Raw genomic sequence first — 26,722 nt, forward strand, 5'->3', positions numbered from 1 at the left:
TTAGGCCTTATATCAGTTATCTTTTCCATACTTATGTGCTGCTTTTTGCCTTTAGTATCCCAAAGTTATATACAGTGGGGAAAATAAGTATTTCATACACTGCCAATTTTGGACGTTTTCCCACCTACAAAGAATGGAGAGGTCTGTATTTTTTATCATAGGTACATTTCAACTGTGACAGGCAAAATCCAAAGAAAATCCAGAAAATCCCATTGTATGATTTTTAACTAATTAATTTGCATTTTATTGCATGAAATAAGTATTTCCAACAATACAAAAACAGAACTTAATATTTAGTACAGAAACCTTTGTTTGCAATTACAAAGGTCAGACATTTCCTGTATTTCTTGACCAAGTTTGCACACACTGTAGCATGGATTTTGGCCTACGCATCCAAACAAATGGTCTACAGATCTTTCAGGTTTCGGGGCTGTCGCTGGGCAACATTAAGTTTCAGCTCCCAAAGATTTTCTAATGGGTTCAGGTCTGGAGACTGCCTGGCTAGGCCCCTCCACGACCTTGAAATGCTTCTTATGAAGCCACTCCTTAGTTGCCCTGGCTGTATGTTTCGGATCATTGTCATACTGGAGGACCCAACCACAACCCATCTTTAATTCTCTTACTGTTATGGGACTGCCAGATGGTAGGGAATAGGTAGGCTATCTAGCAGTCAGGGCCCACCGTGCAGAACAATCTGCTGCTGGCGAAGGCAAGGGAAGGGATACTGTACCACTAGAGTGGTGCTGTCACTGTTACCTCACAGTGACACTAAGGCGGGCTTTACACGCTGCGATGTCGCGTGCGATAGCTCCTGCCCCCGTCGGTGGCACGATATGTGGTGATCGTTGCCGTAGCGAACATTATCGCTACGGCAGCATCACACGCACATACCTGTGCAGCGATGTCGCTGTGACCGGTGAACCACCACCTTAGAAATGTTCAGCATCACAGCGACGTCACAGCAGCGTCACTGAACTGCCGCCCAATAGAAAAGGAGGGGCGGAGATGAGCGGCCGGAACATGCCGCCCACCTCCTTCCTTCCTCCTTTTCCAGTGGACGCAGGTAAGGAGATGTTTGTCGTTCCAGCGGCGTCACACATAGCGATGTGTGCAGCCGCAGGAACGACAAACAACATCGTTACTGCAGCAGCAACGATAATTGGGAATATGGGGGCATGTCACCGATGAGCTATTTTGAATGTTTTTGTGACGATTCAAAATCGCTAATAGGTGTCACACGCAATGACATTGCTAAACCGGCCGGATGTGCGTCACAAATTCCATGACCCCAACGAGATCGCTTTAGCGATATCACGTGTAAAGCCACCCTAAGACTAAGTGCAGTTGTGGCGCTCTGGACAAGCCAGGGGCCACAGAGAACAACACCCACACACCCCACACTCCCGGTCAGGCACACCAAAGTCAGACTAAAACCCTTGTTGCCTTCCTCCAGGGGCTGATGTCCACACCAGGGGGTGGGCCAGGCGGTTGGCCCCTCCCACCGAGGAGTCCTGGAGGCGGGAAAAGTAGACAGATCAGTTTGAGAGGTAAAAGTGGAAGGGAGGAAAGTAGTAGTGGAGCAACTAACTGACAGCGTCCGGGTGTGGCCCGGGCGGTACAGCAAGGTTGGCAGACGGTGGTGACCGTCTGCAGGAGTGGCCTATCGGAGTCTACCGTAAGCACCGTGGACGGGCGGTGGCCCGGCGGTACCGGACCGGTACACAAAGAGAAGTCAGCACCATCTGGCAGGGGCTTACGGACCCCGGCAAGGCTAGGAGTCGCCGTGAATTTGTCAAATCCGTCAGCGAAGGGAACCTCCTGGGTTTCCCAGCAGCCAAGTCCCGACAGAAGGCAACAGTCCAACCGTGAGAGGGAAACACAGCCACCGCCAAGGCTACCGTTCCCAGGGCCAGAGCCTGCGGGCAAAAGGGGCTCCTCCGGCCCATATCCAAGCTGGGGAGCGGGTTACCGGTGGGAACCCATTGGAACCATTTACCGTACATAGGTGCAGGGAAAGGCAGTCACCATCAACCTGCCGGGAGAAACAACACCGCAGCCGTCTGTGGGACCCGTCCATCCAGCCGTGTGTTTTACCAAGAACTGTGTCCTCATAATTGGCTGAGTGAGTACCACCGTGCCGTGCGGCACAGCGCTGCCCCCGCGACCCTGCACCTGACCAGGCCCCGTAACCCGCCTGCCATCCATCCCTACCCCATCACCGGGCCCCGGGACAACCAACCCCCTACCTACGAAGGGGAGAACTAACAACAAAGCTGCTCCCTGTCACCGCTCCCGGGATCCCTGTCCAGAGCAGCGGTGGTGTCACCAACTTCACCACAACCGTGGGTGGCGTCACGGACAATAACCCAATCCCCACCATGCAATCAAATCCCCTTTTCACTCACGGGCGAGGAACGCCGCTCGAGTCCCCGGGATCCGGCCCACCGCTCGAGCCACCACCGAGCAGCCGCAGCAGCCGCGGCCGGAACCAAGCAGTGGGAGAGCGCAGCGTCCCCTCCTCCGCCCGCAACACAGTGTTCTCTGTTAAATCACAGAGACACGGCAAATGCCAAAATGATAAGAAGAGTGGACCTGTAGCTCCTGCCAAATTACTGGAACTACATAGCATATGCGGATGGTTACCCCAACCGCTCTCCACTAACCAAGTCCTCTGCTACCCCACAGAGGAAATGTAACTAATAGAGCAGCAAGTGTGTGAATGCGACTAATATGAAGAGTGGACCTGTAGCTCCTGCCCAATTACAGGAACTACAAAGCATATGCGGATGGTTACCCCAACCGCAGTCCTCTAACTAACACCAGTGTTACTTCACACTGATGTGGATGCAAACACACTGCAATGTAGGTAGGAAAACCGTTACAGGTCACGGAGATCCCTTATTGCTATCCTCTATTACAGTTCATAGAGATAGTAATGTGTACGGAGTGTGTAGGGGCAAAAAGTACTATCCATACTGCTCAGGCTCAATGATAGTCCCTGCCTGAACTCCTTGTGCTAACCACACAGAGGGAGTCAGTGAGCTCTCTATGCTAACCGCACAGACGAATTAGAGAAACACTGAGAGCAGTGAGGGTGATGACCCTGCCTAACCCGGCTCCACTAAGGTAGATGGAAGCGGCTCTAGTGTAATGCAAGTTGGTACTGAGACCCTACCTAACCCGTTCCACTAAAGTGCAAGGAAGCGGGTAGTATAGGACATCACACATGAGGCATCTACCTCATGCATGCACCAAGAATGTCTGAGCACCGAGAAGCGTGCTGCAGGGTCGTATATAGACAAAGCACCTCCCACAAGATGGAGGCGCTTCTGACTTAATCCACCAATCACCAGCAAGTTCGTCATCAATGACGTCAGCCGCGACCAATCAGGAAGCGACACATCATAATCATGTGATCTCGTGTCATCACTGACATCAGCCCCGGCCAATCAGCAGCCAGCATGTCACGGTCATGTGTTCCCGTGTCATCGATGAAGCCAGCCATGGCCAATCAGAAAGCGACACATCATAGTCATGTGATCTTGGATCACGACCAATCGATGATTGCCATGTGGCAAACATGCTCAGAAGGAGCAAAAGGGGACTTAGAACAAAAAGCCTGCTTGCAAGCTCACACATGCTCAGAAGCCCCACTACAGGACTTAGCCTCAGCCGCAAGAGCCTCACCGACGACTTGTAACACTTACTAAGGGAAGGAGGTTGTTGGCCAAAATCTATCAATACATGATTCCATCCATCCTCCCTTCAAGATTGTGCAGTCGTTCTTTCCCCTTTGTGGAAAAGCACCCCCAAAAGTAGGATGTCTTTACTCCCATGTTTCACAGTTTGGACAGTGTTCTTGGGGTTGTACTCATCCTTCTTCTTCCTCCAAACACAGAGAGTGACGTGGATACCAAAAAGTTCTACTTTGGTATCGTCTGACCATATGACCTTCTCCTGTGCCTCCTCTGGATCATCCAGATGGTCATTGGCAAACTTCAAATGGGCCTCGCCATGTGCTGACGTCAACAGGGGGACCTAGTGTGCCCTGCAGGATTTTAATCCATGATGGTGTAGCGTGTTAGTAATGGTAATCTTTGAGACTATAGTCCCAGTTCTCTTCAGGTCATTGACCAGGTACTCCCATGTAGTTCTGGGATGATTCCTGATCTTTTTCAGAATCTTCCTTATAGCATGAGGTGAGATCTTTCAGGGAGCCGCAGAATGACAGTCAAATTGCTTTTCTTTCATTTTCTTATTAATTGTGCCAACAGTTGTTGCCTTCTTACCCAGCTGCTTCCCTATTGTCCTGTAGCCCATCCCAGCTTTGTGCAGGTCCCTGGTGTTTTTAGACAGCTCTTTAGTCTTGGCCATGATGGAGAGCTTGGAGTGTGGTTGATTGTATGTGGACAGGTCATTTTTCTACAGGTAATGAGTGCAAAACAGGAGCAATTAATACAGGTAATGAGTGCAGAGTTAGATGGGCTGTTAAAGAAAAAATAACAGGAACCAAAAGAGATCCCAGTGGTCAATTATACCAATATATAGAATAAAAAAGAAGATCACTGGTAAATAAAGGAGACCAAAGCAAAATATATGGTGAAATACAAAGAATTTTTAATAAGTGTGAGTGACAAGAAGACAGACAGTAATGACGAACAGAATCTTAAAGTCGCCAGACACAAAAAAATGCACAAACAACACCAGCAGATGAAAAACCAGCTACTAAGACATGTGGGTCAGGTTTCAGAAAGGCAACATAGCCGACAGAGAGAAGGGAAAAGCTACTGAATCAAGGGATAGATTACCCATAGGAAGCTTTCCCTAAAGAAGTGCCACTAACATGTCATGTAATAAAGTTATGGCAAATTTACCTTGAGATATGTTAGAGGTGTTTAGCAGGTGGTGGTGGTGGGCGGGGCCTCAATGCGCGTTTCACCGGGCGTGGCTTCGTCAGGAGGCTGGCCATCGTGCATAACGTGTGGGTTTATAAAGGGGAATTGTAGGGATCAAAGGCAAATCGGCGCGCTCCACGTCATGTTTCCCCGCCTTCCAGGGCAGGGGCCACCGGGCGCCACGTGACAGAACAGAAGGATAATGTGCGTCATCCCACCATTCATCACAGCAGCGCCCGGAAGCCCCCACCGCAGAAGGCGCAGACAGCGCATGCGCGCGTCGTGTCTGTGCCCAGGGTACGGCCCACCAGGTGATGATGTGGGATGGAAATAATTAGGGGGAGGGGGGTTATGTGTCACGCAGTTTAGACAGAAAACCCCCCACACCACAGGAGGCGCAGACAGCGCTTTTGGTCTCTTTTGGTTCGTGTTCTCAATGAGACCCTCCCTTTCAGGGAAGTTGTAGGTTTACAAAGAAAAAATAACAGGTCTGTGAGAGCCAGAATTCTTGCTGGTTGGTAGGTGATCAAATACTTATTTAAAATGCTTATTAAGTGTAGTGTATCATATACTTATTTATCCCACTGTATGAAGTCCATACAGGATAAACACAATTTTTCTGTGCAGGAACATCTGTAATTTATATTCAGAAATTATTCTAAATCGAATCTAAAATTTTTGGAAGGCAGGCTACTTTATGTCCAGCAGATATTATCACCTTGCAGATGTGCCACTACAGTATATCTGACACTTCAATGTTAATATATCCTGTTAAAAGGAATCAACATTTTAAACAATTTGACTCTATGTTGCACTTAATCAGTACCATATAATTTAATATTACACAACAGTTATGAATATAAAAAAAGACCAAGCTACTAATACTCAAAAATAATATATCATGCTCAGTATAAATGAGTACACCCCTTTGAAAAGTAAGATATCAATCAACTTCTCACTGAACACAAGAATAATTTCCAAAATTTTGAAAAGAATGAATTTCATATAACATTTTTTTTTAACCCATAGCATTACAGTAAGGTTAATAATATAACTTTCTTTGCAAAATCTTCAGTTTTACTAAAATAAATTGTGGCAAAAATTAATACACCCCACATCAAAAATTACTACACTTGGTTATTTTGTATGACCTCTGTGGTTTTAAAAGACAGCAACAAGTATTCTAGGCATGGCATGAGTAAGTTTGTGACAACATCTATTTTTTTTTCATTCTTCAAGAACGACCTCTTTTAGACCCTGGAAGCTTTTTGCTGGATGTAGAGTGATGACTATATGTCTTTTCCCTATAGGTTTCCAATTGAGTATCCAAGTGCCATACTTTGTCAATTAATTAATTTCACCCTGTTCTTCAGAAATGCAGCAGTGGCCTTAGATTTGTGTTTTAGATTATTGTCATGCTGGAAAAGTGCACGTCTACCAAGGGCACTGAGTGATAGTAGCATCTTCGTTTTCAAAAAAGACCAGGACAGCTGTGAATTCATGATGCCATCAATGAAATGTAGCTCCCCAACACCAGCAGCACTCATACAGCGCCACATAAGGACACAGCTACCACCATGCTTCACTGTAGGCACCATGCATTTTCTAAATTAATTTTTCTAATTGCATGGTGCCTACAGTGAATAGAAGAATATAAAAAAGTAGCAAAATATTTCCATCTTGTTCATTCCATACCTAGAAAACTTGGTGCTGTCTTTAGAAATTATACAGTTTATACAAAATGGTAGATGTAGTAGTTTTGGATATGGGGTATGTTCATTTTTCCATTAACAAATTGGGTATGCCTGAAGATTTTGTAATGAAATTTATATTATTAACCTTGCTTTCATGTTATGGGTTTAAAAGTGATGTATTGATTGAAATCTTACCTTTCAAAGGGGATGTACTCATTTATGCTGAGCACTGTATATGTAATTGTTGCGGGCAGGGGCACAGACCGCGGCAGGGGGGCTGCTTGAGACGTTCGGATCTGGGGTCGTTGCGGTGGCTCGAGGGTAAGCCGGACCCAGGCCTGAGCACCCGTCTGTCGCTCGCAAGAGAAAAAGGGGTTTTATATATATATAGGGGAGGTTTGTCAGTGACGCCACCCGTGGTATGCAGTGATTTTTGGTGACACTTCCGCTGCCGCTGGAGGTGGTGCCCGGGGCTGATGGAGTGGGGCAGCTGGATGTTATCCCCTCCACAGGTAGGGGAGGTGTTGTCCCGGGACCCCGGTACAGGTGGGATGGTGTGACGGAGTTTAGTCCGCAGGGTTGGACCGGATGGTGTTGGTGTGCTCACAGTTCCAAAATAACTTGACACAGAGTCCAGATGGTAAACCAAACTGCTGGCAATCGGTAGCCTCCAGAGGGGTGTGCTCGGGTCCCACACACTGGTATAGCAGAACAGGGGTCCTTCCTCCTGCACTTTAGGTTTGTGTCCTTGGTTTTGACTACTCCGCTTGAAACGGGGAAGTCCACTTCCAGTGTGTTTGTCCGTGGGAGCTGTGGCCCACGAGAACTGACCCCTGGGATCTTAGCAGGAAATTGAGGAGCCCTATCTCTCTCGTTGGGCTTCTGTCTCGCTCTATCTGGACCTCCGGTGGGATGAGACATGAAATCCCGTCCCCGGCTGGTCAATTGGTGAGGTGTTTGAAACTGTCCCTCGCCCTAGGGTCCAGGTACCCTGCCTGTGCACAGCCTCTGGACCGGATCCCGCTGTCAGTACCGGCGGGCTACAACCCAGCCCCGGTCCATTTAAGGTTTCCCGCGACCGTATCTCTGTTGCCTTTGACCCTGTCTGCCGACTGCCGCCTAGTCAGTTGTAAAGTCCCCTGATAGCCCAAGAGCTCCAACTCCTGGCTACCCTTTTCACCATCTCCTCAGCTCCAACTGTCACTCTCCAGTCTCAACTGTCACTCTCTGACTGAACTGTCTCTCTGACTGAAACTGGCCCCTCCCATAGCACCTTCGAACCCCTTGGTGGGCGTTGCCATCTGCTTGGTCTGCTTCACACTGGTGTGTCCCTATTGTAATGGTGGGATGACTAGGTTTTGCTGGCTGATGTTGTGCACCAGTATGGGGATTGTGATGGAGGACCAAAGAGGAGGGACTCCTGCACCTAGAAGAGGGGTGCAGTCATCTGTGACACCCTGATCTTGTCAGGGCGTCACATAATACATTTGAGTGATAGTAGAAATTTTATCTACAATTGATTTGACCACTAACTAAATCTGAACCTGCCACAATGAACGAAAGACTTCATTTCCTCTGGCAAACTCAGAGTCATCATACAATGCCCATTGCTTAATAAGTAGTTACGGTTTCACTACAGCCAAGTTATTTCTGTAATTAATTTATTTATGCACATTGGGGGACTTTCTGTGTTGGTTTTGAGTTCAGAAAACATTAAAATAACAAAGCATATGTTAATAGAAGTCTGCGTTTACCCAGGAACCCAAAGAAAAAAAAATGTCAATTAACATGCTCAAAATAGCCCAGAGGTGTTACTGCTAGTTTAATATCCTTTCCTTTTATTTACTTTATAATGAAGAAATGACATTTATTGTCAAGGAAGAAATGTATTCTACAGAGGCGCAGGCAAATTATGCTTTTTTTTGTTTAAGGTAGTGAAAGGGATTTTATGAACCGTGTATGGATCTTTTGTAGAATGATGCTGGATATAGTTTTCAGATACATATCAGTCATGCTGGTAAATAAAACAGTTCGTCCCTATCAAATTTTGATGTGCAGGAATACCATGGGAGTAGAGTTAGATCTATCTGTATTACTGCATATTTAGTAACCATGAACAGCATTAATAGCAAGAAACCTCCAGTCGCATAGAGCTATTTTATTTTTGGGACAATACTGTACACAAAGCAGCGGAGAAAATGCAATGAATACAGATGTGACTTAAATATTTTATCCATATCAATTTATTCATATGGTCTCAGTACAATTGGTCAATAGTTGAGAATAAAGCAGCGCATACAAAAATATTATCTTGCAACCCTATCAATTATTTGTGATTATTGTAACTAAACCAAGAGAAACAAAGATAAAAATAAAGTAATACGTTTTATACTAAAACCAATACTTGCCAACACTCGAATATGTACCAAATGTTATCAGAACAAAAGGATATATCTTCTAGATCTCAAATAACCATGCTAAAGTATGATCACCAATAATACTACTTCACAAAATATTGACTATGGGCAAATCTCTACAAGCGTTTTGCAGAACCGGCTATTAGGTAAGTTTAGTGTCCGGATGCAGCCTACGATCATAAGCCCCAATACAGAATGTGGAAAACAACTTCACTGTGTACAGCCTCCTCTAGTTGTCACAGTAGAGCCACTAAAATTAATTTCAACAGTATTCCCCAATTGTCAAAATAGAAAGATGTTGCGAAGAAGTTATCAATACTGATTTGTGAGCAGTACAATGCTCGGTACTCATAATGAATGATAAGTGATCACTACGATGTTCGAGTGCTCGTTACTTGACCTGAGCAGATCAGATGCTCAGACGAGCTCAACTCGTGTAACGAGTATAATGGAAGTCAATGATTGGCCTGTTCAGCTCTCCACCCACATACAGCCAGCCATAAACTGAACATTTCTGGGGAAGGGAGGGCAGGGGATTCTTTGGGGGGAACATACTACATCCAAAAATGCAGTTTTTACCCCCAGTGAGAACCACTCAGAGACTGCAAGTGGCTCTCTCTGGGGTGCCAGCTCCCATCATTTAGTGAAACAAGCCTGTTCTTTGCGTTTAATGTTTCATGAATGACACATCCAAGCCCTCGCGATACTCGGTTGAGCACCGCAAGTACCCAAACATCCCGAAGCTCAATCGAGTAATAAGCAGTGCCAAGCATGCCCACCCATCGTTATTTGTCAGATCTGTCAGGCTGCCTATTTACTTACATTTCCCCAGTCTTTTGTTGCTCCCTCTGGTCCCAGGCATCTTTGTTGCCAATGATATTGAGCTGGTCAGTATAAGCAAGTTCAAGAACTGTCAAGGGTAAATACCTGAATGGTTGGTCTGGGGTCTGTAAATGTGTAGTTTTAGAGTCTGATCTTTGGTAAAAAGAGAGGTGTATCTTTTCTAGGGCCTGTAAGAAGTGGAAGTCCGGAATGCATACTGTAAATAGTGGGGGGTGAATTAGAAGCTGGTGTCTCTATAAAAACCAGGGATCGTGGAGTATTTTTTGTGAAATATGCTCTAATGTGTGCTTTGTATTTGTTCTGTATTTATTTTGGGTGTGTTGAAGGGAGTTGTATGGAATATTTGTGATTCAATATAATTTGTGATATTTGTGATCCTATATAATTGATTGGTGCACAAGGAACACATTTTGTGTGCTATACCTGCAGCGTTTTTTTGTTAGTCTTTGAAGTTTTACTGATGTCCATTTTTAAATGTTGTCAAGTATGACACATATCAACAGGAAATATTAAAATGTCCGATTGTACGTTAACATTGTTTCACCAATGGTAATTTTTAGATTTTCAGAATTTTTTTTATTTTTTAAATCTACGTAGTGTGCCCTCATGAAAACATCTGTCTTATAGTTTTACACAACATATAAGTACAAGCTCCCAATAGAGATCTTTGACACTCATCCCCTCTCCCTAGACTATTATGGGCAGCAGCTGTAATCTGACCATTCAGTAAAGTGAATATTCTGCCTTTATCCTTGCCTCACTGAAGACTGATTTTACAAGTAAACTGAGCGTAACGCTGGGGTCACACAAGTGTATACAAAAATTGGTCCCCTTCTCATCCAGAAAAGTGGGACGATTTTTTTTCTCACTTGTCATCCATGTGCTGTCCATGTGCAATCCATTTTTTAACTCCGCAGCTATTAACAATTTATAGAACCATTTACAGTTTCCCATCTTAAAGAATTGTAATGTATCTATAAAAATCTGATGGATGCCATACTGATGGTCTGTTTTTTTCGCACTGTACCAATTTTTGGAATCAGATTGCAGCATGTTAGGATTTTTTTTCTCATGCTGAACACAACTGAAAAAATTCAATGATCATCTGACCTGCCTCATTATATAACATTGATCCGAGTCCAATCCCTTTATTTATCGGATTGCACTCATCTGATTTATGCGCTTGTGTGAGTGAGCCCGAACTGTCAGTGTAGGAGAACAAATGTAGAAGAGTCTAAATAAAGATGCATTTTTTGTAATAATATATACTATATGATTTCTTATATTTGCTTGCACTATTGATTTAAAGAAAATTTTGTTAAAAAATTATTCTTTAATGTATTTTACATTCTATTAAACAACTATATCATTCCTAAATTCTAATTTTGTATTCACAGGTGGCTAATTTACTGAGACTCTTCCATATTCCTCAAATAAGCTATGCTTCCACCAGTGCCAAACTTAGTGATAAGTCACGTTATGACTACTTTGCAAGGACGGTGCCACCAGACTTCTATCAGGCAAAAGCAATGGCGGAAATCCTACGTTACTTTAATTGGACATATGTGTCTACTGTAGCATCTGAAGGAGACTATGGGGAGACAGGAATTGAAGCCTTTGAACAAGAAGCACGACTAAGAAATATTTGCATTGCCACTTCCGAAAAGGTTGGGAGATCAAACATTAAAAAGTCCTACGACAGTGCTATCAAAGAACTTTTACAAAAGCCCAATGCAAAAGTTGTTGTTCTTTTCATGCGGAGTGATGATACCCGAGAGCTTTTAGCAGCTGCCAACAGGTTTAATGCCTCATTTACATGGATTGCCAGTGATGGATGGGGTGCCCAAGAAAGTATTGTAAAGGGCAATGAGCATATAGCATACGGGGCAATTACTTTAGAACTTGCTTCACATCCTCTTAAAGAGTTCGATAGGTATTTTAAAAGCCTTAATCCCAGCAACAATCATCGAAACCCTTGGTATAAGGATTTTTGGCAACAAAAATTTCAATGTAGTCTTCATAACAAAACTGAAAAACCGTGTGACAAACGTCTCAACATCAACAGCTCTAACTATGAGCAAGAATCCAAAATTATGTTTGTAGTGAATGCAGTGTATGCCATGGCACATGCCCTGCATCAAATGCAACGGACCCTTTGCTCTAATACTTCCCACCTCTGTGATGCCATGAAAACTGTAGATGGTAAGAGGCTCTACAAGGATTATTTGTTGAAAGTTAACTTTACAGGTAAGCTTTTAGGACAGTCTTATTTTTCTCAAAATGCTCTAATTAAACAAGCAATGTGAATTAATGAGTGTTGATCAGTTTTAATTGCTGTTTTTCCATCTGCTTAAAGCATCGAGACTATGGGCAGGAGTGAAACAATTTATAAACTAGGAGATAGATAAAAACCTTAGAATGCTTGAACCCAATGATCAGAAAGTACAGATGTTGTGCTACATAATTAGATGCTAAGAGTTTGGATGTTAATTTAAATTCCCTACATTTTCCTTTGAATGTAAACTGCTTCATCAAAAAGAATAGGAAATAGGAAACCATTTAAGAAAAAGCATTGTCTTCGACCACAGGCAACAAAACCGAAACACCAGGAGATGATTGTAATGTTGAAACGAACCTTCTGCTCTCTTGTAATATGGTATTTACTTTCATCTTTTGTAACTTTTTGAGCACTAAAAGTTTAAATTCACCTTCCAATGTCCTTGATGGTTTTGTGGTCCTATACAGGTTGTACCAAAATATTAATCGTTTTATTATTATAATTTTTAGTATTTACTTTAAATTGACCTTAAGAAGAAAAAATTTCCACCAACTTTGTCCCAATGTAATATTCTTAAAACTAGTAAGTTTATTCCATGATGTTAAAAACAGACATACATATTAAAAACGTTAACAACCTACGCATTTCAAATATAGGGGTTCTTAGGGGCCATTTGCACACTACGACATCGCAGGTGTGATGTCGGTGGGGTCAAATTGAAAGTGACGCACTTCCAGCGTCGCTCTCGACATCGTAGTGTGTAAATCGTTTTAACTACGATTACCGAGTGCAAAAGCGTCGGTATCGTATGATCGGTGTCATGTCGGTCATTTTCATTATTTTGGCTGCTGCGACGGTACGATGTTGTTCCTCATTCCTGCGGCAGCACACATCGCTGTGTATGAAGTCGCATGAGCGAGGAACATCTACCTGCGTCCCGTCTGCAATGCAGAAGGAAAGGGGTGGGCGGGATGTTTACATCCCGCTCATCTCCGCCCCTCCGCTTCTATTGGCTGCCTGCCGTGTGACGTCGCTGTGACGCCACACGACCCGCCCCCTTTGGAAGGAGGTGGGTTGCCGTCCAAAGCGACGTTGCAGGGCAGGTGAGTGCATGTGAAGCTGTCGTAGCGATAATGTTCGCTACGGCAGCTATCACCATGATATCGCAGCTGCAACGGGGGTGGGAACTATCGCGCTCGGCATCAAAGAATACTGCAGGACATTTCATTATAGAAAGCCGACACACCCCAAAAGAAAAAAGAAAGAAGAGTGAAGACCCCCAGGTCATACTCACCAGACACCGAACGGGAGAACTTGCAGCGGAGGGCACACCCACACACATCAGATCGCACACCCACGCACATCAGATCACACACCCACACACATCATATCACACACCCACACACATCGCACACACAATCAGATCACACAAACACCAGATCTCACACACACATAATCACACATCAGATCACTGACACAATCACACATCAGATCACACACACACATCACCACATCTGGTGATACCGATTTCTTCTGACCATCAAAGAGTCCTGGGATGCAGTGCGGTAGAACACAGAGAAGCTGCGGTGGAATGCATTGATGCATTCCACTGCTGAGTCTTCCATGTCTTCCATTGCACTGTGTCTCATCTTCATCTGCTGACAGGAAGTAATGTGTATTGCTGGATGTGGTGAGTGTGTGTGATCTGATGTGTGATTGTGCGAGCGATCTAATGTGTGTGTGTGTGTGTGTGTGTGTGTGTGAGTATAAGTGTTAGTGTGTTGGCCAGAAGCAGGGGAGGCCGGTGTGTAGCATACCTGCTGAGAGCACTCGCCTAGGATCGCATGGGGAAATGTTTGGAAGGTACAGTACATGTTACTGATAGCCTTTTAAGTCATTGCTAGTATTTTCAATTGAATTCTGTATTCAATGTATAGTCAGTAAAAGGACTGATAGGTGGAGGAACAGAACAGTAATGAAGGAAAAAATTAATTAACCAGGCAACAGAGTTGAGTTCAGCATCAAAAGAGTGTTCTTTGGGAGGCCACAGAGAAGGAGGTTTAAATAGTCTAAGCAAGAGATGAAGAGGGCATGTGTGACGCCCTGGCCAGGCCAGGTAGTCACAAATAGGGCCCTGCATTACACCTGTCCCTCATAGGTAACATACAGCCAAACATATAAAACCCTAGTCACCCCCCTCGGAGCTTGATGGACACACCAGGGGGCGGAACCAGATGGTTGGTAGACGCCCACCGAGGAGTTCAGACAGGCTGAGGCGAGAAAGTAAACAGAATAGTTGCAGAATAGACTGCAGCTCCAGCAGAGGAGAGAAAACCCAATTTGAGCAGGTGCCAGGGTAGGAGCCCTGGTACCGTTGGTTAGGAGGCAGACGGAGGCCTCTGTCTGCAGGAGCCAGGAAGACAGCTTGGTGGAACCGAGGTGGACCAGGACAGGGTTGTAGCCCGCCGGTACCGACCCGGGGAACTGACTTGGAAACCGGAGCACAAAGGGGGATATGCAGACCCTGAAGCTAGGTCCATAAGCTACTGGGGGCTAGCTAATTAACTGATTGTGGCCAGGACTAGAGGTCCTGTCCCACACAAAGTCCCAACTGAAGGCAACAGCCCAACGAGGGGGATAGAAAGCCACCGCCATGGCTCAGAGATTCCACGGGCCAGCGTCTGGGGGCAAAGGGCTCCTCAGGCAACCACAAGCCGGGAGTGGTCTCCTGAAGTTGCAAGTGCAGGTAGTCCACCATCACAAACAGGTGCGGGAGAAAGACAGAGACCACCAGCCGGGTGGGGGACCAGACTGCAGCCGACTGCGGGCACCGACCACCATCACCTTGGTTTACCAGAGACTTGTGTGTTTACTAAGAGTGAGTACATCAGTGCCCTCCGGCCGCCCATCTCCCTGCATCGCCAAACATCCCCCTAACGGGTCCCGGGGCCACCATCCCTGCCCATGGAGGGGTTAACAACTTGCTGCGCAACATCTCCCCCGGGTGCCCCGTAACTGCAGCGGTGGTGTCCATCTTCACCACATCCTGTGGGTGGCGTCACAAACTTAACACGGCTCTGGCCATACAACTACGTCCCCAAACCACAAACCGCCTTTTGATTGGAGTGACCGCAGGACCCCCGGGTCCGGAGACCCTCGAGCCACCCACTGAAGGGTCGGACTCTAGCGGCTCGGCTGCCGAGCACGGGGCAGCACACATGCAGAAGCATTTTGCTAGTTCAAAGTTGAGAAGAGATTGGTTTTAAGAACTGTTTGTGAGTTAGAGGCTAAAGGAGGTGCTAAGAGCTTGGATGTGTCTTTTGAAAGTCAGCATTTGTCAAATAAACTATCAAAGAAAAATATATACTTCAATAAAATAAGATGATATTAAATAATTACCAAAAGAAATTCAGACAAAGAGTTAATTTATTGATGCAAAATATTAAAAACAACACAGAACATAATAATAAAGAAGGAAGATAAGTAGAGGAAGCAGGAGGACTTCAACAAATAAAAAATAATATAAAATAGAATGTAATTTATGAGTCTGGAAAAAAATGCAAATATATGTGGTATATGATAATATAAAGGTGCAGGTTAATAGCTAAATTAATAATATGCTGTAAATAACAATACTAAGGCGCAGAGTAATAGCCAAATATAAGAAAAGTTAATTGGATTCAATAACAAGCATATGTAAGACAATCATAAAGAGAAAAGTATGGCCAAAGTAAGGCAAACAAATAGGACTACATATTGTGCAAAAACACAAAAAAGTACATAGAGTAGAAACCAAGTTAATTAAATAGACAGCAAAGAAGAAAACCAGATTAAAGTGCACATATCAATAAAATAAATAAATATAGACCAGATACGAAGTCATAATGAATGGAGTCCTCCTGCGACCTCTGCCATACAGCCCAACGCACATTTCGCTAGTTACTTCTTCAGGGTGTTTTTTTTTATTATGTCCATGTTCTGTGTGGTTTCTAATGGTAAGGAGGAGTCCACGTTGACAATAAGCAAAGAATTTAGCCAAGGAAGCCAAGTCCCCAGGTCCAGACGATTTACACCCTAGAGTCCTGAAAGAGATAGCTGAGGAAATAATACTGCTTGCACTAATCTTCAATAAGTCATGGGAAACAGGAGAGGTCCCACTAGATTGTAAAAGGGCAAATATGGATCCTATCTACAAAAAGGGGAAAAAGGAGGATCCAGGGAATTACAGGCCAGTAAGCCTGACCTCTATTGCAGGAAAATCTTTGAACAAATTGTCAAAGAACATTTACTTACGTACCTGGATGGGAAAGCATTAATCAACCAAAGCCAGCACGGCTTTATGACCAATAAATCTTGTCAGACCAACCTGATTTCATTCTACAACAAAGTCACTGAATGGTTGGACCAGGGGAATGCTGTGGATATAGCATACCTTGACTTTAGTAAGGCATTCGATAAAGTATCACATGACTTCCTCATTGAGAAGATGATTAAGTATGGAATTGACAAAAAAATCAGTTAGATGGATTCACAACTGGCTTAATGATCGGGCACAACTAGTAATACTAAATGGATACACATCAACCTAGAGGAAAGTCATAAGTGGGGTACCAAATGGCTCTGTCTTGGGGCCAGTGCTGTTTAATATCTTTATAAATGATCTGACTGGTCGGATAAATTCTTTTAAAATGGATATCCTCCTGAGGTTCCTTTATATTTTTCAGACAGTCCCCATAAATCCTCCTTCGGCCTTTTTTAAGACCCTGAGGTCTGCTCTGATCCGTTTTGTTTGGAAAGGAGGTAAGCCCCGGATTAGTTACAAAACACTGGTACGATCTAAGCAGAGGGGAGGAGCTGGGTTGCCGGATCTCACTTGATCTCACTCATATATTGTTTGATTAATGAGGCCCGCTGTTCTGATGACCCTGTTTATATCCAAATATGGGAAACGGAACTTGGTCTCAGTTTTTCGGAAGAGGAAAAGTGGAAGGCTTACCTGTTCTCTCACAAAATTTTGGTAGCTTGTAGTGCTCAGGAAAAGAGCTACAAGCTGTTAGCAAGATGGTACCAGTGTCCTGCCACATTACACACAGTCTTTCTATCAATCCTGGAATGCTGTTGGCAATGCAGATTAGACAAAGGCACGCTGACCCATATATGGTGGGCATGTCAGAAATTGTCAAACTTCTGGTCTCAGGTGTTTCAAGTGTATAATCAAATATCTGGTGAGAACATCACCCCCTCAATTAAAATAGCACTTCTGTCAATTCTACCCGGCTCGGTAAGGTAGCAAAAGAGGAGCCTTTTACGATTTTGTTTGATAGCAACCAGAGCAGTCATTCCTAGGCACTGGAGAGCCATGGAGGCTCCCACTATCGGGGAGTGGCAGATGGAGCTGTCACATATTTGTCACATGGAGGAACTTTCAGCGATGGTGATGGGTAGTAATGAGAAATTTATTAAGGACTGGCAATCCTGGGTGTTCTGGGTGTTGTTCAAGGCGTCCTCGGAGTTCCAAGCCTTGTTTCAGTAACAGCACATACCCACACACCCTCCTTACCTTCCCCTCAAATCCTTTGTCTAAACCCTCTTGGTCTCTTATTTTCCTCTGTCCCCCTCCCCCCCTCTTTTGTTCTGTTTTTTAATGCTCTTGGGAATACTTCTTTTTCTTTGTTGTTCGGAGTCTAGTTAGCCATATCTTAAGGTGATTCAGGTTGGGTTGGAAAATATCAAACCGACCTAGAGGCTTCTAATAAGTATTAAGTGGTTTTGTGATATGATATCGAGATAAACCGTTTCGACTGTCACATTCAGTTATCGGGTTTATAATATAAGGAGGATGTCGCTAATGTATTATTCAGTACTTTATTCATACTCTTTGTTGCTTTCTTTATGTAACCGTATTTTGATGAAAAAATTTCAATAAAAACAGATTTATCATAAATGATCTGAATAACAGAATTATTGGGAAACTCATAAAATTTGCAGATGATACTAAGATAGGAGGAGTAGCCAACACTAGAGAGGAAAGAGAGCGTATTCAAAAGGATCTAGACACAATGGAATAATGGGCCGAAGAGAACAGAATGGTTTTTAACAGGGACAAATGCAAAGTCCCACATCTGGGTAAAAGAAATGTAAAAAGCATATATAGTATGGAAGGAATAAAATTAGATGATAGCACCAGGGAAAAGGACTTGGGCATAATAGTGGATCCCAGATTCAACATGAGCCAACAATGTGGAGCTGCAGCTAAAAAGGCCAACAAAATTCTGGGATGTATCAAGACAAGCATTGAATCTACATCAAGAGAGGTAATTATTCCCCTAGACATCAATATATTGGAGCAAGTCCAAAGAAGAGCAACCAAGATGGTAGAAGGTAGTCACAGTGCAGAGGGAACTACCCTACTCTCATTAACACAAGGAAGTTCAAGAAGCATGGGATGAAGCTTAAAGGAAGGAGATTCAGATTAGACATTAGGAAAAACGTTCTGACAGTGAGGGCAGTCAGAGAGTGGAACAGGCTACCACGGGAGGTGGTGAGCTCTTTCTCAATGGAAATCTTCAAGCAGAAACTGGATAAACATGTATCTCGTATGATTTAGGAAAGCCTGTACTCGCAGGGGGTTGGACCCAATGGCCCTTGAGGTCCTTTCAAACTCTACCATTCTATGATTCTATGATTAATATTTTGCATCAATAAATTAACTCTCTCCCTGAATTTCTTTTGGTATTTATTTAATATCATCTTATTTTATTGGAGTACAGTGGAACCTCGCTTAACGAGTAACCCAGGTAACGAGAATTTTGCATAAAAAGCAAAGCTTTCTGTAAATTTGTAACTCGGTTTACAAGAAAGCTTTGCTGTACGAGCAAAATACTCACCACACACACTTCCGGTTCCGTACATCCACCGCGCTCTGACCTGCTCTTGTAGTCCACACAAAATTGAAAATTGAAACTGAAAGCAAAATTGTCAAACTATTCATCTGTTCATGGACATGAGATACCTTCCTGTTTCTTGACTAAACTGTGCAGCGTATAGTTCATTCAGTCATCACAGTCAGACCTTTATTACCCTATTTCTTTAACATAAAGATCACTGAAAGGTCCCTAATGACATTATTTTACACTGACTCTCCAAATCTGGAGACAATATTTCTTTTTTTTTTTTTTTTTAAATCAGATCTTTTTTTATTAAATCATTAGGGATCAATACAGAGAGTATTTCACTTTTCATATAACTGATAACAATAAACAGATAAACACATGTGATTTATAAATCAGGTTCTTTCTCTGCATGTATGTAAATATAATAATAGAGTTCTCAAATCATAATTATATTATATAGCTTGAGCCTACAAACCTCATGGCTCTACAAATAAATAAAACTTAAATTATGCAACAATGCCTCAGACTAACAGGAACACCTCCTCCATCAGCCGTGTCGCTCCACATCATATTGCTATACTCTCCCGCCCCTCCCTCTCCATTCCAGTCCTCTCTCACCTCTTCATTCAAAGTCCACTTCGCCACAGAAAAGACTAGTTTTAATTCCCTTCCTCACACATGCCATCACTGCAGGCACAACAGTAACCGGTCCAGCATTGCATCCCGAACCAGTGCACTAGAGGGTAGGCCCGGCAACTGCATCCATGGCCGCCAAATGCTGTAAAACTTTTTCAATGTTTTTCTTTTTAAATAAACTCCCCTTTCCAATCTTATGATGTTATTTAATTTGTTTTTGAGCTCTGGTAATGTTGGTGGTAGAGGGTCTAACCAGTGATATGCAAATAGCTTTCTTGCTTGGTACAAGATACGGGCTATTCCCAGAGCTGTTGGAGAATCCGGATCCACTTCTCCTTCCCACAGACTCAACAGGCACAGGCGGGGCGACGGTTGTATTGTGATATGATATATTTGATCTATAAGTCCCAGGGTTTGGTTCCAGAAATCACCAATGTGTCCACACTCCCACATAACATGCATCAAATGGGCATCATCCTGTCCACACCTAACACACTGTGTGTTTGGTCTGAGTCCCATCTTAAATAGTAGACTGGGAGTTTTATATACCCTGTGGATGAGATATATTTGAGACAGCTTTTGGCACTCTGATACCGCCAGTTTAGGAACTTGTTCCAATATATCAGACCACTGGCCTTCCGTCAGGGGACCGACGTCTCGTTCCCATTTGCTTTTAACAATCAATGGATGTGTTTCCAGATGGGCAGGTAGTAATTTTTTATGTAGTTCCGAAATAAGACCCTTAGAGGACTCAGATGTAAGCAGCCTATGTAATGTTTGATTATGTGTCACTGTTACCGGGTTTGTCCTCCCCTGTCTTTCCAGTGCGTGTCTCAGCTGCAAATACTGATAAAAGAAGACATGCGGAAGGTGAAACTCCGTTCTCAGTTGTTCAAAGCTTTTAAGAGTATTATTTTGTAGTACTTGTGACACTAAATGGATCCCTTTATCCTCCCATCCTCTGAACCCTACTAATTTTTTAATTTCTGGCAAGTCGGGGTTCTGCCACAGTGGCCAGAGCTCTGTAGGTCCGCTTATCCCCAAAAGAGACTTACCCCTGTCCCACACCCGGAATATCATAGCCAGGGTGGGATATCGTGCCCCATTTATCTGTCTTTGTCCCACATCCAACTGGCAACCTGGGTACTTCCATACTGATCCCTCTCTCACTATATCACCACTGGTATCATACCCTCCTTCTTTGCCCCCAACCCCTCAGATGTTGCATCTGGGAGGCTATATAGTATATATATGGGTTTGGTACCGCCAGTCCTCCCTCCTCCTTTCCCCGCTGTAGCACGTCCAGTCGAATCCTAGCTTGCTTTTTCTTCCAAATAAGTTCCCGGAATATTGTATTAATTTTTACAAAAAATTCCCTACATATCCACACTGGAGAATTATGTATAAGGTATAGTAATTGTGGCATCTTTACCATTTTAATTAAATTGGATCTGCCGATATTTGATAGCGGCAAACGGCACCAGGTTTGCACTTTTGCTCTAAATCGCTGTAACAGGGGTTCCAGATTTAGGGCCTGGAAATCCTTCGGGATTGGGCTGACAATTACTCCCAGATAGTTAAACTCCCGGACCACAGGAACTGGAATCTGTAAGTCCGAAAAGTCCCCCGGAAGGGGGTCCAACGGCATTAAAGCCGACTTGGACCAGTTGATTCGTAGACCAGACCTCTGTCCAAATTCCCGAATGATATTCATTGCCGGCAAAATCGAGGAACGTACCCTGTCTAAATATAAGAGTAGATCGTCTGCATATAATGATATCTTTTGTTCCACGGCTCCACACCAAAATCCCTCTACCTCCCTGGATTTCCGTATTGCCACTGCCAACGGCTCCACTGCAGTCGCGAATAGCAAGGGTGAAAGCGGGCACCCCTGTCTAGTACCTCTTCCAAGAGGAAAAGACTCGGAGACCCTGCCATTAACCCTAACCTTTGCCACCGGTGAGTCATATAACAGTTTTACCCAATTTATGAATCTATGTCCAAAGCCCAGTTTCCGAAGCACAGCCCACATATATTCCCATTCAAGGCTATCGAACGCCTTAGTGGCAGCTAAAGACAAAATTGCCCTTTCCCCCGGTACCTCAGAACTATGTTGAATTCCCAAATATAATTTCCTGAGATTCATAGATGTGGCTCTGCATGGAATGAATCCTATCTGATCACTCTGCACTATAGATGAGATGACTCGGGACATCCTATTGGCGAGCACCTTGGCCAGCAATTTAATGTCTGTTTGTAGGAGAGAAATTGGGCGATACGAATCCGGGATCTCTGGATCTTTTCCGGGTTTTAATATTAAGACTATTAAGGCTTCCCTCATAGAGGGTGGGAGGACCCTCTGCCTTTCAGAATCTTCAAATACCTTAAGTAGTTTGGGTAGCAGTAAGGGTGCATACGTTTTATAAAACTCTCTAGGCAGGCCATCTGTTCCCGGGGCTTTTTCATTTTGTGTCTGGCCAAGCGCTTCCTCCAGTTCTTCCAATGAGATGTCCCGGTCCAGCAATTCCCTGTTTACATCACTCAGTGTAGGAAGAGAGAGAGCATCCAAATACTGTTCAATCTCAGTCTCCGTGAGGTCACAGTCTGATGTGTATAGCCGCATATAATACCTCTTTATTTCTCTTATTATATCCTCGCTTGCTGTTACAAAGTCACCCGATTCTGTCTTTAACCTATTTATATAAGAAGATCCTTCCTGTGCTCTAATGACTGTGGCCAGTAGGTGCCCCACGCCCTCCCCCGCCATAAAATAATTTTGTTTAAGGAAATAGCATTTATTTTCTGCCACCGACATGAGATTTTCTTTGAGTGACATCTGTGCCTTCTCTAGGGTGTTTTTAGTTTCTACTGTCGGGTTGAGCACCACTGCAGCCTCTGCATCAGATACCTTCTGAATCAGACTCTGGGTGTAACATTTGGTTTGATTTTTGCGTATGCATATTTCTCTAATATATATGCCCCTTACCACAGCTTTCATAGAGTCCCAAACTATATGTGGCGGTGCAGAGCACTCATTAAGATGAAAGTATTCCAGAATGTTATCATATAAAGATCCCCCAATAAGCTGGATCCAGAAGGGATTAAGTTTCCAGATAGGCCTGGGCATTGCGAGGGGGTTTCCCCATGCAAGCGTAACATGTAATGGTGAGTGATCAGATACACTTCTAGGTAGGTAGGCCACCTTTTGTGTATATGAGGCCATAAGTGCGTTTCCAATAGCCAGGTCTATCCGTGACATGGTGTGGTGGGAGCTAGAGTAACAGGAGAATTGTTTGGTTGTGGGGTGTTGGGCATGCCAAAGATCTACAAAACCCAGCTCTGTTAGCATTCTAGCAAATGAAGTCGGGGCGGCGTTCTCCGATATGTTTCCCGAGTGTAATTTATCTAGATAGGGATGTAAGTAATTATTAAAATCCCCTATCAAAAGCGTCGGCACAGATGGAAGGGAATCTAAAATAGACAATATCCCTTTTACCGGTTCGACTGAATATGGTGGAGGGATATATATCGCAACCAGAATAAATTGCATACCATACAGCGTGCAAAGCAAACATACAAATCTGCCCACCGGGTCATTCACTGATTTGGTACATGAGAACGGGATGGATTTGTGCACCAACACACTCACACCCCGTGCATGGGTCGAGTATGTGGAATGATATTCATGCGCGATCCATCCCTTCCTCAGCCAATGAACATTATCCCTGACCATGTGGGTCTCGGAGAGACATAAAATAGCCGGTAAAAGTTTCTGTAGGTGAGTAAATATAGCACATCTTTTGTTCGCATCTCCGAGCCCTCTAACATTCCACTCTACAATATTTAAAGATGTCGCCATAAGCTTAGACTAAGATATGATCCGGACGGATACTTCATACCTGGAGGAGAGAGGCATTCTCCACTGATTCTCAAAAACATTAGGTTGAGCGACACGACTGAGGCACACCACACTTCCCAAACAGATTGCATCATACAACAATAAACAAGAAAAACAAGGAGAGAGATAGGGCTCCGCACACCAGTGCGCAGTGCCCCTGCCCTCAAAATCAAGTGTATCTTACACATTTCTCCCAAATAGAGAGAATCAGGGCTAAAAATACGCCCCAAGTCCATGCAGGGAGGGGGGTCCACAACTCGCTAGTGCAGCGTGTGTCCACAATGAACCGGCTGTCTCCCGTCCTGGATCCTAGATGAATTTAACTGTAATGAGCTCACCAGCATAGCTTCCCAAACAAAAACAACGCCTGGCAGCAGAAAGGGAAATCTCAGGTATTCTTCCTCTTCAGGGATCTCTCATTGATATCCAGCAAGGACAGTGCCGCCCCAGCCGTATCAAAAAAATGAGTCTCTCCGTTCGCAGCAATCCGCAGCTTAGCAGGGTACATCATGGAATATGGCACTTGTAGGTTGCGCAATCGTTTTTTGATCTCAATAAATTGCGCTCTTTTACGTTGCACTTCCATGGAGAAATCAGGAAATATTGATATCTTCCTCCCATCAATTGCAAGTTCTTTGATATCTCTGGCTCTGCGCAGGATAGTGTCCCTATCTTTATAGTGCAGTAGTTTAATCAGAATAGGACGTGGGGGTGCTCCCGGCTGTGGGGCATGCGCAGGGACCCTGTGCGCCCTTTCAATGGTGAAGAAAGAGGATAGTATGTCTTTTCCCATGGTGTCTTTAAGCCATTTTTCAAAGAAATTCAATGGGTCATTGCCTTCCATCCTCTCTGGGACCCCCACCAGTCTCAAATTACTTCTGCGGGAGCGGTTCTCTAAATCATCCACCTTGTTTAGCAGTGTGGAGATATTTTGCGTGGCCTTTCCCAGCTCTCGTGACATTGGTGGTAATTTATCCTCTGTTGTACTCACTCTTTCCTCCAGCTCCCCCATTCTGACAGTCACCCCTTGCAGCTCACGTTTAATACAGGCCATATCTGAGATGACAGTTCCCATCTGGCTGCTTAGAGTGGCCAATGTGGTATTGCAAGAGTTAATTGCTGCCAGAATGTCTCTCAGTATGGCCTCAGTGAAAACAGGTGTTGTTTGCTCCACATCTCCCCCTCCTCCCTCTGCCAGCGCAGGCCTCTGTGTCTGCATATCTTGTGCTGCTGAACATGCAGGGCCCAGGGTACTCACAGTCTCACCGTCGGGTATGTTTTCTCCCTGCTCCAGGGCCCGTTCAGCGCTGCCATCGGGTGCCTCGTTGTAGGTAGGCTCTGTGCCAGGGGCCACTCTGGAAAACCGCTCCAACCTGCTTTCTACTCCCACTGCTCCAGCTCGGGATGGTGTGGATGCCGGCGGCGCCATATTGGATTCTTCAGAGGCACGCTCCTGCGCGTCTCTGTCCCTTTTATTGCTGCTGCGGGTCGGCATATCCTGGCTGTGCTCGCTTCCCCGGGTGTTATAAGTAGTGTTGCAGCCCTCCAGGGTCGGTAGTGCCTGTCAGCAAGGCCGGTGTGCAGGATGATTCAGGATCCAGGCAGGAGCTCACCCACGCTGCTTCCTCTCTACATGAGGTCCAGGCCACGCCCCCGGAGACAATATTTCTAAAAAAACCATTTTCCGAGACAGGAATATTCCCAGACATTGGTGTCAGTAATTCACTGAAGAACTCTACAGTTATCATTTGTATTTAGAAGCCTGGAGCTAAAACAAAGGCAGATTAGAATAAAGGGGTCCTGGCTGTTAATCTAGGGTCTAATGCAATAGAGTTATTTTTCATTGCTTTCTCGTTGTGAAATTCTGCCCTAGATAATTCATTACATGCACAGTGTACCATGAATAAAGCATGATGTTATCAGTTACTAGACTATTGTAAAATATATTGTCTCCTGGTATGTAGTTACTTTGTGATTTATTGGAGTTGTTACAAAATAGCAGTGCGTAAACCCTTGGAAACAAGAAAATTCATTTCCATTGTATACTAGAGACAAAAGCTTGCCTTATTGCAGATATGTCCTGCATCCAGGAGTTAAAGACAACCCTCCAAATAATAGCAACAAGAGGCCAACTTATTATTTGTCATAAATATACAGTAATGCTATTAGAATTTTTTCTTTATCGTAAATGATAGAATTTTTTTTCATTAAACAGGAGGTTAAAAACTCCTTGTACAAAGAATTTCCTTTTAAACCATGGACTTCTTACTGGGAAAGTAGAAACTCCTGTCTTTTCGATTAGGTGATTGTTAGCTAGTGATAACTGGGCATCGATGTCTAGCTAGACAATACAGGGGCACAGCCATCAAAGAGAGGTTGTCATGACAGGGTTTGGGGCGGGAAATGATGGGATTAAGTGAGTTTTGGGCACAGTAAGGGTTTACTAATTATGGGAAGGTAAGGGGCATAATTATGGGGTAGGAGTTTTTTCCTAGAGGAGGAGGCGTAAGCAAAGAGTAAATAAGAGGACGTCCATCTTATAGAGTCAGCCATTTTAGGTACGACATGGCTAGGAATCTCACACCCACTCTCCCTTTCTTTTGTTGTTTTGGTGGCAACTATTTTATAGGACATGCATCAGTTTTTGGGTTCTGGAATTGCGTTCAGGAATGGAAATGTATTGCTATTGGCAACGTTTTTCTGTCGTAGCAGCACAGTGTAGGAGGGAAGGTCCTAGAAGTTGTGGGTGTGGTTATTTGTGGATCATGAGGAGGGAGCCCACAATATTCTGGAGTTCCCCAAGCGGAATTCAATCAAGTGGTAGAAAGTAAGGGACCTCCTGCATGAAGGACTGAAAAGGATCCATGGTAAAATGCATTAGGGTGATAGAGCCAGCTGGTGCTTAAATGGCTAGAGGTAAATTCAGCCTGAGTTCAGGTTATGGGGTTTTGAGGACCGCTCTCCTTTTTCTTTAACCCCTTCACGAACGGCCGATTTTTCGCTTTCCGGTTTTTTTTCGCCATTCTTGTTCTGAGAGACGTAACTTTTTTATCTTTCAGTCAGATGCTACGTTTTGATCGCCTCTTATTGCATTTTGCGCAAAAGTTGTGGCGACAAAAAAACATTGTTTTGGCATTTGGAATTTTTTTGCCGCTACGCCGTATACTG

The 26,722-nt window shown here is 44.2% G+C and overlaps 1 protein-coding gene across 1 annotated transcript in view; it reads left to right on the forward strand.

Annotated features, from left to right (window-relative positions):
- Positions 1–26,722, forward strand: part of GRM3 (glutamate metabotropic receptor 3) — a 529,015-nt gene that overhangs the window by 384,841 nt on the left and 117,452 nt on the right. The window contains exon 3 of the mRNA XM_075345230.1: positions 11,247–12,096. Coding sequence (XP_075201345.1) covers positions 11,247–12,096 — 850 coding nt within the window. The remainder of the gene's footprint in view (positions 1–11,246; positions 12,097–26,722) is intronic.

This window comes from Anomaloglossus baeobatrachus, chromosome 4, assembly GCF_048569485.1.
Source record: "Anomaloglossus baeobatrachus isolate aAnoBae1 chromosome 4, aAnoBae1.hap1, whole genome shotgun sequence".
Classification (NCBI taxonomy): domain Eukaryota; kingdom Metazoa; phylum Chordata; class Amphibia; order Anura; family Aromobatidae; genus Anomaloglossus; species Anomaloglossus baeobatrachus.